The sequence below is a fragment of the Calonectris borealis genome, chromosome 3, assembly GCF_964195595.1.
Source record: "Calonectris borealis chromosome 3, bCalBor7.hap1.2, whole genome shotgun sequence".
Classification (NCBI taxonomy): Eukaryota; Metazoa; Chordata; class Aves; order Procellariiformes; family Procellariidae; genus Calonectris; species Calonectris borealis.
Genome location: NC_134314.1, coordinates 84,027,047 through 84,039,774, shown reverse-complemented (window position 1 = coordinate 84,039,774; position 12,728 = coordinate 84,027,047). Strand labels below are relative to the sequence as shown.

Genomic DNA, 12,728 nt, shown 5'->3' with positions numbered 1-12,728 from the left:
GGAAAAAAAAAAAATCAAACTTTTTAATATATTCTGTGGGGTAGAAAGATTCCTGCGTTCCACCCTTATAGTTTTTTCAGTAGCTGAAGCCCCTCAGGACTGTGCATTTCCAAAATCTCTAATCATCTTTAATAGCAAAGACAAAATGCTTATTTTTAAATGAGAACTCTGCAAACTTGGCAGAGCTCTCTTTCTCTTGGGAGGAGAAAATGCAAGGGAGAACCTGCTCTTTTGACTCAATAATTAACGTAACATTCAGTAATGAATTAAAAAGTACAATTTTTTCCTTTCTACATAACCCACGAGGAAATAAACACAATTAGTTTCAGGAAGAACAGTGGCATCTAATCCTAATGGAAAAGAAAAATCACAAAACTGCCTAAACATTTAGAACTAAAATATAACGAGTTCCAAGGGTTAATTTGTCCCATAATGAACCACAGCAATGAGGCAGTTACTACTGCATTTTCAAGAGGGAGGGCCAGCTTATCAGCTCCAAGTTAATAGCACACCTGCCAAAACACAGATTTTAGTCACTATGAAGAGAACAAAGCATGATTATATAGCCAACACTGGCATGTCTAGGACTAATTTAACTGGAGTTATGACCCCACACACAAAAAAAAAAAAAAAAAAAAAAAGAAAGGTTCAGCTTGGCAGGAAGCTCCAAGAAAGAAGAATACTTTTGCGGTGACATTATACAAATACGTAACTTTTCCATCTTACCATATATAACCCATGACTTTAAGATACAGTAAGTGGGTCAAAATTTAAACATCCAGTTACTTTCAGTTACTGATTTGAGGTAAGCTCTCAGTAACATAGTAAAGCAATTTAAAAATGGTGAAAATAGTTTTAAGTTGTCAATCCAGGAATGTAAATTTATGACACCAGTTGTTATTTTGGTATTGCTACTATAGACAGCCAAGTCATTTGGTATTTAATATATTTTATCTATATATAAAATCTATATTTTTGTTGACTTCAATGTCGTAATTTTGCCTCTAACAAAAAAAAACCCCAAAGCTCAAAAATAAAAAAAAATGCTGCACTTTTTAGAAGCATTATTACTGAAGGTCATTGGGATGAATTTCAATGCTTTAAATTTTAAGAGATCATCAGAAATAAAAATTCAAGGACAGAAATCACCCATGCCGCTAACACTCCTTGCAAATTTTCATTGTACAAGGCCATCGTGTTTCAGAACTTGAAACACTGAAGCATGTTTAGAAGAAAGTTTATACTTAGTGATAAGAAAACTTACAGGCTGCAAACAAAAAGCCATTCTCTTCTAAGGTCAAAGAAACCACAAAACAGCATTCAACATCCAAATACAGTTCAATGATCTGTTACTTCTCTATTCTTTTGAGGTTGCAGAACATAATTTTTTAATGGAACTTTCAATATTTGTTAAGAGGGTCCAAAGGCATGCACTGTGCTTGCAGTCCCAATAGGGGGAAAAAAATAATCTGTAACTGAAAACCCAGTTATAGCTCCAATTTTTCTAATGCTAGGCTAACACTATCAATGCCCAAATTCCAACCCTATTTTGCGTTCTGTTTTTTTAAGTACAATACCTCATTTCACAAATGTTATGGTCAGCAGTTAAACTTATTTCTCACTGTTTAGGGGAATGAACAAAATTGTATACGTATTTTAACACGTAATGGGAGGTGTTTAGCTGCCTGTTTTTCCATTGACTTCTATGGAAATGGGTTGCTTGGTCAGCGCAATTTTCAGAGGCAGGTAGGTATGTGACCATATCCTTAGGGCACCAGCTTAAAAAAAAAAAACAACTGAGCCAAGTAATGCTTGAAGTCGTCTTTAGTATACAAATATTACAAACACTCTAATCCAAAGCCCTACACTTCGGTCAGCAAATGTGACATACAGACTAGAACATGACTCCCCATGTTGGACATGAAGAGGTCACCAGAAACCTCGGTGCAAACGAGCCTCTTGCAGAAACCTGCTAGGAAAGAGTCCAACATGGAGCAGGAAAAAAGAAAAAAAAACTTCCAACAGCTGTAAACCAGATCACTTGGTGTCTTACAATGAGAGAGAGAACAAAAACAGGGAGAGGAGAAAGACATGAAGAACCAAGTTAAGATCCAGAAAAAGATCAAAGTAACATTATTCTTGAATTAATAATCCTACCTGTTAAAGATGCAAAAAGTCTCAACACCAAATAAGGAACAACTCCACACTTATCAGATGGACATAGTTGGGGAAACATTAAAATCAAAGTCGGTATTAAAAATGAGTTATAAATAGGGGTATTAAATGTTCACGGGTTTTTAATTAATTATATTACATTTAGCTAGTGTTTCAGCCTAGAATCTTGTTTTCAGCATTAAGGACTGCATGTAAATATGCTTGAGCCTTGTTAACTTTGAGGGAATTTGTTGTAAATTAATGAGCATTTTTTCCCCCCCCGTTAATGTCCAGACTTGAGATACAGAAAAACATCAAATGGTAGCAAATTTAGAAGATAATAGATCAAGGTCAAATAAATGGCTATTGCAGTTAAATTTTCATCTACAAATAAAGTAACTGCTGGATGTTACCTCTCCTCTGGAAGCTTACAGACTGTACAAAAGAATATTGTGCTACAGAGTAGTACACAAAATTTCATTCGACAGATATTGTATTAAAATCATTAAGTTCCTGAATATTAATTTTAAATGCTGAAACACATCCTTCAACTGGAAATTAGCCTCTACGACATTTTAGCACTAGTTATTTCTATTGCAGATTGAGACAACCACAGCAATCAGTTACTCAAAATAGTTCTTAATTGAATTCCAGCACCCCTTTCTGAACACAAAATATACAACATATTTATATCCAGCAAGTAAATATATCAAGTCAATATAAAATGGGCACAACACAAAACATTTCCTTTGATGAACTGGAAAAAGATACATATAGCTCAAGGCTGCTAAGCATTTGCTGCTCCCACAGAATCCAACCAGCCTTCAGGGTCTCCAAAAAAATAAAATCCCTATCTATAGTCTCAGCACACACCAAATAATGAAACAAATTACTGGGAGCAATGTTTTATAAAACAAAGTAGAACATTTTCAAGTGACATAACTATATTCAAAAGAAAAACTTATTAGAATTCAGTGGCATGCTAACTTTTAATAGACCATTGATGAAATTCTGCAATCCTACCACAGTTTGCATGAGGATGGTTTGATTTTGATTTTTGGTGTTTTGGTTTTGTTTGTTTGTTTGTTTTGGTTTTTTGGTTGTTTTTGGTTTTTTGGTTTTTTTTTAAGAATACTGTGTGGACAAGGTTATTAAAACTAGAGCTCCTTCCTGCTATACATTTCCAGATGCTTCAGGATGTGTGACCAGTTCTTATGTTGTAATGCAGCAGCATTATCTTTACAGCAAAGCACAAGGCAGGGCTACATAGAGATGGGATAGGAAGCTGGTGTACCTGGAACAGTTTCTAGCTTTATGCAATTTAGGTAATTAAGAATAGAGCAACGCATTTAAGTGCCATGACTTCCTATATGAACACATGGAAAACTACAGCATAAGAATTTTAAACTGCTAAATAACTTCTGGACCCATTATTTTATCTGACTGATGTTAGTCAAAGCGATACCACGTTCTCAGAGATATGGTTCCTGTGGGTTTCATGAAAGTCAGCTGCCTTACGGAAGAGGAACTGCAGTTAGTTCCACCAGAAAAATTGTTCATTCCTCTCCTCTGAGAAGCCAACCAGTAGGACCTTAGCAGCTAGCCAGGCAATACAAGTGGTTTCAAAACAATTACAGCATATGCAGCCTGCTATAGGAGGTGGCAGGAGTCAGCCAGTGCTGGAGGTGGGCACCCTGGGACAGCCAGGCTTAGCCCAGCAGGGACACTGGGGATGTGGAAGGGAACAGGAGAGCAGAAGTTCCACAAATGAGAGTGCCAGGAGGAGAGGGAGATGCAGAATACATACAGGTAGAAAATCAGGTTTTTTAGTTTTGTTACAATATAACAGCTGAGCAGTAGTTGGCACAGTGCTATTGACAGAAACAACTGCAAGTTTCACTGCCAGTAGAGGACATCTTGGAACTTTATTTCCAGACAAAGTAAGTTAGGTTGAAGCTCAAATCTACTGAAAAGCCATCTCTCTCCTTCCTCAAAACTACCAAAGACAATTGTAATAGAATTTTATTTTTGATTTTCTTGGTAACTGTACATTGGAAGATACTGAATTTTCAAGCATTTTAGTAACATCTAAGCAACCCTTACCGCTCTACTTGTGATGTGAGCAAGTCTTCCCTCTTCAAAACAGAATCAAGAGACAAATTATGCACCCCAGTGATTTCAGAATAAATAAAATCAGTTCAGAAGATGGCAGATAGGCTTAACTCTAGTTTCTTTCTCTTCCTCTCCCTGAACAGCTAGCCTAAAGTTGCTAGGTGGAGAAGTTAGAAGGAAAGTAGTTTTTATGAATTCTTGAAAACCTATCTTAACTGTTTAACAGCATAACTTGAGCAGTTCTGCTGCAAATAACCCGTAAAAGCAAAGAACCAGAGATAATTTGTTCTTGTTTTTCTCAAACTCCAGGACACCTTCCCTCATCAAAATCAACTGATTCAACAGTTCTGTCAAATCACATCATACTTTTGAGGTTTTAAAACCAAATGATTTCTATCTTCTGTTTTTCATGAGACTAGTTTGAAGAATGTCACATTGGAGTGGATTGTCCAATTACAGTTTCACTGTTCTCTTGTATGTTGCATTCCTTCAGATTTCAACTATTGCTCTCATTAGCATTGTCACATCCATGGCCTTAATCAACAATCCTTGAAACTCAAGCTGTCCTTGACCATTTCAAAAAGTAATATAAATTCAACACACTTCAGAGAGCTGAGGGCTGCAAAGGATCCTGGGATGTCATCATAGAATGGTTTGGATTGGAAGGCACCTTAAAGATCATCTAGTTCCAACGCCCCTGCCATGGGCAGGGACATCTTCCACTAGACCAGGTTGCTCAAAGCCCCATCCAACCTGGCCTTGGACACTTCCAGGGATGGGGCATCCACAACTTCTCTGGGCAACCTGTTCCAGTGTCTCAGCACCCTCACAGTAAATAATTTCTTCCTTATATCAAATCTAAATCTGCCCTTTTTCAGTTTAAAACCATTGTCCCTTATCCTGCCAGTACAGGCTCGGTAAAATGTCTCTCTCCATCTTTCTTATAAGCCCCCTTTATATCTTGAAAGGCCACAATAACGTGCCCCTGGAGCCTTCTCTTCTCCAGACTGAACAACCCCAACTCTCTCAGCCTTTCTCCGTAGGAGAGGCGTTCCATCCCCCTGATCATTTTCGTGGCCCTCCTCTAGACCCTCTCCAACAGGTCCATGTCTTTCTTGTACCCAGAACTAGACTCCAGAACTGGCTGTTAGAGGAGCTGGTGAAAGCCATAGCAAACTGAATCCTGCTCACATATCCATCTACAACAGAGTACTTTATGAGTATTGTATTAGTACACATAACCTGCACAGAATCAACTTTATGCTTTATTTTGTACTCATGGATGGGTCTATGCCATAAGCAAGATATTCTGAACTTTTTGTAACATTTCCTACAAGTAGGCAAAGCTGCTGCACTAGAGATAAAGTGCATTTTTTTTTTAAGGCAGAAGTACTGCACAGTCTGAAATCCATCCCAGAAACGCAAACCTCTGCTTTCTCTACGATAGACTTCAGAAAGTAAAAACCTTGCATGCTCTACCTGAACATATTACTAGCTTTCTTCAGAATACTGAAAAAGAATCAGGACAGGCTGCACCGAGCCCCTAAACAACCACAGGTCTCCTAACTAGTGGGGTGTCCTTGCCCAGAAGAAAGCAATCTGATTCCCCCAGAGAAAAAAAGTTGCCCTTTCAAAGAGCCAGCAAAACAGCTGAGATGTGCTAAAAAGACACATGTAACTATTAGTGTCCAGTCTTGTAGATGAATTCGTGTTTTTTATTTTCAGTAAAACTTAACTTTTTAATAATCAACTGGCATGCTTAATCAAGACTAAGTTTGTACCCAGGAGATACAGTTAAGAATGTTCAAGTATCTTCACAATTTTTAATATATTTGCTTTTCAGTCAAAGTATCATTTAATTCAGAATTCCTTGACTATCCATGAAGGTTTGAAAAACGTCAAATTTTCTTTCAAATTTTTTCTTTAGATTTTAGATAGATAAAGTCCACCTCTTAACACTTAATTTTAGATTATCTCCTTAATCTAAGCATATCTAAGAACATAAGAACTGCTTATGAGGAAGATATGCTCAAAATAGACCATGTTCTTTTTCAGAGAAACTTCTCACCATGTCACCTGCACAGGGTTTTACAAAGCACCCACAATTTGCAAATCGGCATTAGAGGCCATGGTTACTATGTTTCATTTTATCACACATATCTAAAGCTAAAAGTGTTCTTTACACCTTTGTTTTGTCTACTTCTGAATTACATTTAAATATTAAGTTTATTTTACATGGACTCCAGAATTGAAGAAACTCTGCTACCAACAAAACTTGAGAGTTACCCCTTACTTCCTTGTTCAGCCCTCACAACCAAGTTTGATAGTTTTTCTTCCCAATATAGAAAACATTTGCATACCTATTTATTTCCTTTTTCTTGCTTTGGCAGAAGCAAAAACCTTTTCCCACCCTCCAAAAGGAGTCTAAGGAAACTTGTGCATACAAACCTAGATGGTCATTACTGTTAATAAAACCCTGCTGCTCTCATGGCTCTTCTCTTTGTGGCACCTTCTCTCCAATCATGTCAATTTGGCATCAGCAAAACTGCACTAGATATGCTGTCCTATAGATCCCAACTCCATAAAATTGCTTGGAGAGAAATAACACACTTGCCTTTGAGATGCTTGCTTTGCCTATCGCCTGCCAACCACAAGCCCAGACATATATCCTTTCTTGATCGTATATACTGGTGGAAGGGACTCCCTTCCCCTGGCTGGAAAAATTAGTTCCTGCTTATTTGCTAGGGAAATAGTTTGGGGAGCATTCCTTACCACACCATGTTAAGGGCAGTCATTTTTCCAACTTGTTGTCCAAGGAAGAAAAATTCCTTCTTAACGAAAATAACTAAGCTAGCACAAAACCTATAGGTTGGTATATTACCTAGAGCTGTGTAATGGAGAACACTGAACCACCACTGCTAGCAGTCCATGGAAAGCAGCGATGAGCAGTTGAGGAATAGGTGCTGCCAGACCCCTGTCCGCAGCTGTAGCCACTGCTGAACTGTTACTATTGATCAGTCAAACCCAACAGCTTTCCACTCCCACTGTGTAAGACTGGAAAAGACTATCGTAAAAGAATGAAGTGAAATCTTCCATGAACAGGTGAGTTAAAAGAACAGGGCATACTGTCATGATCTGCAGTCATTTCAAATTCATGTTGTTGAACTTAATTACTATAGCATATTGTACCACTCGCACACCATTGTCTTCCAACGTTATCATTTAGTTGGATGATCAAGAGACATAATTCTATTTAGCGTATTCAATACTGTCTTCAGGCTTCACTAAGATTAAGAAATATGGGTGAGAAAACTAAGTAGCTGAAGTTAAGTGCATGTGCAGCAGGAGTTAGGTAATGAAAGCAGTGAATAGGCACACATGCTGAGGTTATAATCAAAAGCATGTTTTTAAAATGCTCTGCCATTATCCACATACACATAGATGATAATGGTAATCAGTTCACAGCAGTCACCAACTCAGCTCTAGCTGCTACGCTAAGCCACAGGGTTATGAATTCATTTCAGACTTTGCCATTGTCACCTTAGGAGGCTAGCATGCAGCAACCCATGTTGTCTAAGGAAACTCAAGAAATACTCAAGGTATGGCACCTCACTCTGAACAGAGCAGCAAACTAGGAGGGCACAAGCTGCGTACAGACAACCTGCTAGACATTAAGGTGTTGGCCATGACCCTAAAGGTACGTTCCAAGAGTTCATCATCTTGTGCTACAAACAGAACCACAAATGTAGCTGAGCTAGGTCCTTTCTTTATCAAATAAGTAGTGAAAGTATTCTCAGGAACAGTCCCATGACTGAGCCTTGTCTTAACAACCCATGCATGATGACCTTCAAGACACGCTGCAAAGGCTTTTTAAACAAAGTGCTTCAAACTTGAATGAAGCTTTTTTTTTTCCCCCTACTGGACTACTTAAGGACTCCTAACTGGAAAAAGAGAGTAACATATTGCTGCACATTTGGCCCATTCAGAACAAAAAGCAAAGAGAGTAAAGATAGTTTCTGACATTTATGGAAGCACATAGATTTCCACTTTAAAGTTACCAATTCAAAACACATCTATGATGGCAAGTCATAAACACCTCTATTCTAGTAAGCCAGCCTTCCAACACCACAACTGCCAAAATCTTAGATGCTCCTGTATCGACAGATGAACCAAGGATCCATTAAGCACGAATTTAGCAACCCCCTCACTCTTTCAGGTGCTTTTGTCCATGCCAATGGCTGAAAGCAAATCCAGCAACTGCACAAGAGTTTCTACTGTTTTAAGCTGCTGTCTTTTCTGTCTCAATGCTTGCTAAGTGGGTGAATTTTAGCAATGCTAAATGCATACAATGAAAACTAGAAACACATATGATTGTTCGCCAGTGAAACAGAAGCGATACCCTTATTAAACCTTTCCTTTACAAGGTGCTTGGCTTACAGTAACTTTTAAAAGCTAGGACTACGCAACGCATCAGAGTAAAAGAAGTCTTGTGGATGTGCAGTTGCAGTTGTGCACAGGATTTTGTCCCGCTTCGCTTTTAAGTGAGCTCCCGTCCGAGAGGGCAGGACTTTGCTCTGCGTGCGTTGTAGGTAAACCCTCTTCTCCCTACCTTTTCACAACGAGTCCGTAACCAGCTCACAGCCACGGCAACTAACCTGCCGCCAGCCCAAGGCTCCTGGCAGAGGGTGCCCAAGCCGCGACACCCATCTCCCGGTGAAACAGGGTTGCCGGACCGTGCCCGTCCAGGCCTGGCCGCCCGTTTCCTGAGCGAGCTGCCCGCCGCCGGGCCGCCCCCGCGCCGCGGCAACGGCCAGCGCCGCCGCGCCGGGCAGCCTCAGGCGAGAGGCCGGCGCCGCGCTAAAGGCCGGCCGCGGCAGAGGGCGGGGGACCTCCTCACTGCCGCCTCACCGCCCGCGGCGGCCCGAAGGCCCCCCGTCACCCGCCACCCCCCCCCGGTCGGGACTCACTGTTGCTCGACTTGAGGTCCCGATGCAAGATGGGGACGATGGCCTCGTCGTGCAGGTAGAGCATGCCGCGGGCGATCTGCACCGCCCAGTTCACCAGGATGTGCGGGGGGATGCGGCGGCCCCCGCGGGTGGCTCCGGCCCCCGCCCCGGGGGCGGCGGCGGCGGCCAGGGCCCTGTTGAGGGAGCCGCCGCGGGCGAACTCCATGACGAGGCAGAGGTTGGGCTCCCGCAGGCAGACCCCGTGCAGGGCGATGATGTTGGGGTGCCTCAGCATGGAAAAGAGCTTGGCCTCCTGCCGCACGCTCTCCGCCGTGGCCGTGATGTCCTCGTCGGGGTCCTGCCGCGCCGCCTTCACGGCCACCTCGCGGCCGCGCCAGGTGGCCCGGTACACCTTCCCGAAGCCCCCCACGCCGATGATCTCCTGCAGCTCCAGGTGTTGGAAGTCGATCTCCGTCAGGCTCCCCGCGGGGTCCCGCCGCCCGCCGCCGCCGCTGCTCCCCGCCGCCCCGCCGCGGGGCTGGCGGGTCACGTAGTTGGCGGGGAAGATGCCGAGGCGGTGGCGGATCTTCCCCGCCCACCAGCCGTCGTCGCCGGACACGGCCGCGTCCTGCGACAGCACCTCTACCACGTCCCCCCGCCGCAGGCTCAGCTCATCCTCGCCACTCGCCTCGTAGTCGTACAGCGCCGTCCACAGCGGGCACGGACCCCCGCCGGCGGCCGCCGCCCCGGCGCCCGACAGAGCCATGGCAGCAACCTCAGCCCCGGCGGCCGCCAGCGCCGCCGACGCGGGGGCACCCGCCCAGCCGCATCCTCACCTGCCGCCGCCGCCGCCGAGCGGGAGCCGCGGGAGGGGGAAGGGCGGGGGCGCCAGGCACAGGGAAGGGGCGGGGCCAGGGGAAGGGGCGGGGCCCGGCCGGCCCGGTCGCTACCGCCGCTGCCGCCGCCGTCGCCGGGCTCCGGCAGGTAGGGCGCAAGCGCGCGCGGAGAAGGCGGGCAGGGGAGTGGCGGTGCCCCGCGACCTCCCTCCCGCCTCCGCGCCCTGCCCCCGGGGATTGGCTGCCGGCCGTCACATGAGGCCGAGCGCTGGAGGCGGGGGATGGGGGGGCGGTGGTGGAAGCGGGCCGGCGGGCGGGCGTGTAGGCAGGTAGGTGCCCGCGCCCGCCCCCGCCCTCCCACGCGCGCAGACTGGCAGGCTCCGGCCGCTGCGGGGGGCGGGGCGCCGGCGGGCGCGCGGCTGAGGCGCTCGCAATGGTCCCGCCCTGGCAGGGGAGGGGGCGGTGTAACGGCGCCGCCGGGCCCACCCCGCCGCGGGGGGGGGAGGGTTGGGGCGGAAGTCACCCGGTCTGGCCCCGCGCGGAGCCGGAGGAGGGTGCCGGCGGGAGCCCGTGGCCCCCGGCGCTCGGTGAGGTGGCAGCGGTGTCTCGGTGCAGGCCGCCCTCAGGCGCCCGCCCCGGCCTGGTTTGTCCCTCGGGGGCGGCAGAGCCGGTCGAGGGGTTCGTGCCGCCGCCGGCAGCTTCCCCTCTCCTTCGTTGTGCGGTCTTAGGACTTCACCAGAATAAAACGCAAGCAGTTTCTGAAGAAACCGTGCTGCCTCAGTTCGTGTTTCCTCTCCCAGCCGCCTTCACCGCTCATCGGCTCTCTCCCCTGCTCGCTGCCCTGCCCGCGCACGGACCGGAGAAGGTCCCGGCTCCGTGTGGCGCGGTCACACAATCCTTTCGTTGGGAGGTTGCCTGGAAATAGCAAATGCTGTATGTATACTATTTCTGGATAAAGATTTTCCACCTGGTTTTAGATGGAAAAATCGTATCACTTTCTAAACTACAGTCGTTTCGTTGGAAGGTAGAGGGAAGCGTGTGGGCTGGGGACGTACTCTCTTCTCGTCAACGCTGTGGGAACCGTGGTTCAAAGTGAAGGAAGATGTGTTTTCATCCTCGGAGTTGATCACTTTGTGCTGCGGCACCTGTGGTTCGGGACGCGGCTGCTGCCAGCAGAAGCCCCGAGCTGGATAGAAAAGACCTGGGGAAGGTGTCAAACCGCACTGCCGGGTATAATAACCTGGTGTGATGAACGCCTCTCAACTTCTCGCACAAAAGCCCACATCCAGAGCACTGTACATCCCTATATAAACACAACATTTGCGACTGGATGTCACAGGACTAAGGTTCCAACACAAAGACAGTAATTAAAAAAAATTAAAATTACGGTATCCGAAAGTCATAAATTTTTGTTTATCCCACGGTCTAAACTGTGTCTATAGTTGTACACACAAGGCAAAAAGTAAAATTACCCAGAAAGTGACTTACTGAATCCTGTTAACCAAAAAGAAAGAATGCAGAAGCAGCATGTCTATTGAATCTTTTCCCATTTCTTTTAATATAAGAGAATGCCTTGCAGCTATTCAGTGAGATAATTACAAGCCTTTTCCTTATCTGCATATTTGCTTTACTATAAAAGCCATAAAGTGTGTTGTAATACAAGCATTCTGCCACACAAATTCCACCTTGAACTTTATCTGTTATCTAAAGGAATCTGCAGGAACTAATTAAGTGTGGAATGTTTTGGGTCAGACAAGGTATTGGTTGCAGTACAGTGAAAAGTTTAAATATTTATTTAAAGCTATTATTCGAAAATTTGCTCTCTGAAGTGCCATCATCCATTAGCAATTGCTACACTCGGGTTATTCTTTGTTCGGTGTTTTTGCAGCACCTACCGCTCTAGGATCCTGGTATGTAATTGCTGTTCCTGGGAGTTCTAATAATGGAAATCACGTTGCAGAGAACGCTGCAGAGCGCCTGTAACTTTTCTGGTGGCACCACCTAGTGGAGTTCCCGCTGGGCAGAACAGCCTACGGCAGGCAAAGCTTTTGTCTCAGTCTGTCATCGGCTTCTCTCGAGAGACAAGCGGTCGCATTTTTCATCTTTGGCACTCCTGCACCTGTAGATGCAGTACTGGGCATCTACGTTGTGTCCAGAACACATATCCTGAGCTGGAAATGACAGGAACCTGTCATTCCTGCAAGTATCATGGTACCAAAAAATGTTTGCTGTCAACATTATCCAGAGCTGAGGAAGAGTTGAAAGATCCAAGATCCAAAGATGAGGATGAGTCAAAGATTTGAGTGATGGGCAGACAGGTCACCCTAGTAAGATCCAATGTTATATCAGCTCCAGTGAAGCTTTCACCATCTGGGGCCTCCAAGTAAAAACCTACGTGAGTTAGAGGTCTCAAAAAACAGAAGAGAGGAGGTTGTGAAGAAGCTTTCCATTTCCACCTTTGCTTATCCACCTCTCTTTTTTGGAGCTGTGCATGTCAATGTTCTTATTTGCCAGTATGCATGTGGAAAACAACTTCAGTAGTTTCTGAAAAAATGTTTTTAGTTATGTGTACACAGGAGTAGCACACAGGGCACTGGTGGGACTGCACCTCCTTCATACAGATCAAGAGACTTTGCTGCTTACCAAGGACACACCAAGCACATACTCAAGCCCTGTGGCT

General features: G+C 45.0%; 1 protein-coding gene across 1 annotated transcript in view; it reads right to left on the bottom strand.

Annotated features, from left to right (window-relative positions):
• MAP3K21 (mitogen-activated protein kinase kinase kinase 21) overlaps window positions 1-9,978 on the bottom strand; it is a 44,654-nt gene extending 34,676 nt beyond the window's left edge. Inside the window, exon 1 of the mRNA XM_075146458.1 lies at window positions 9,234-9,978. Coding sequence (XP_075002559.1) covers window positions 9,234-9,978 — 745 coding nt within the window. The remainder of the gene's footprint in view (window positions 1-9,233) is intronic.
• Window positions 9,979-12,728: the final 2,750 nt, after the last annotated feature.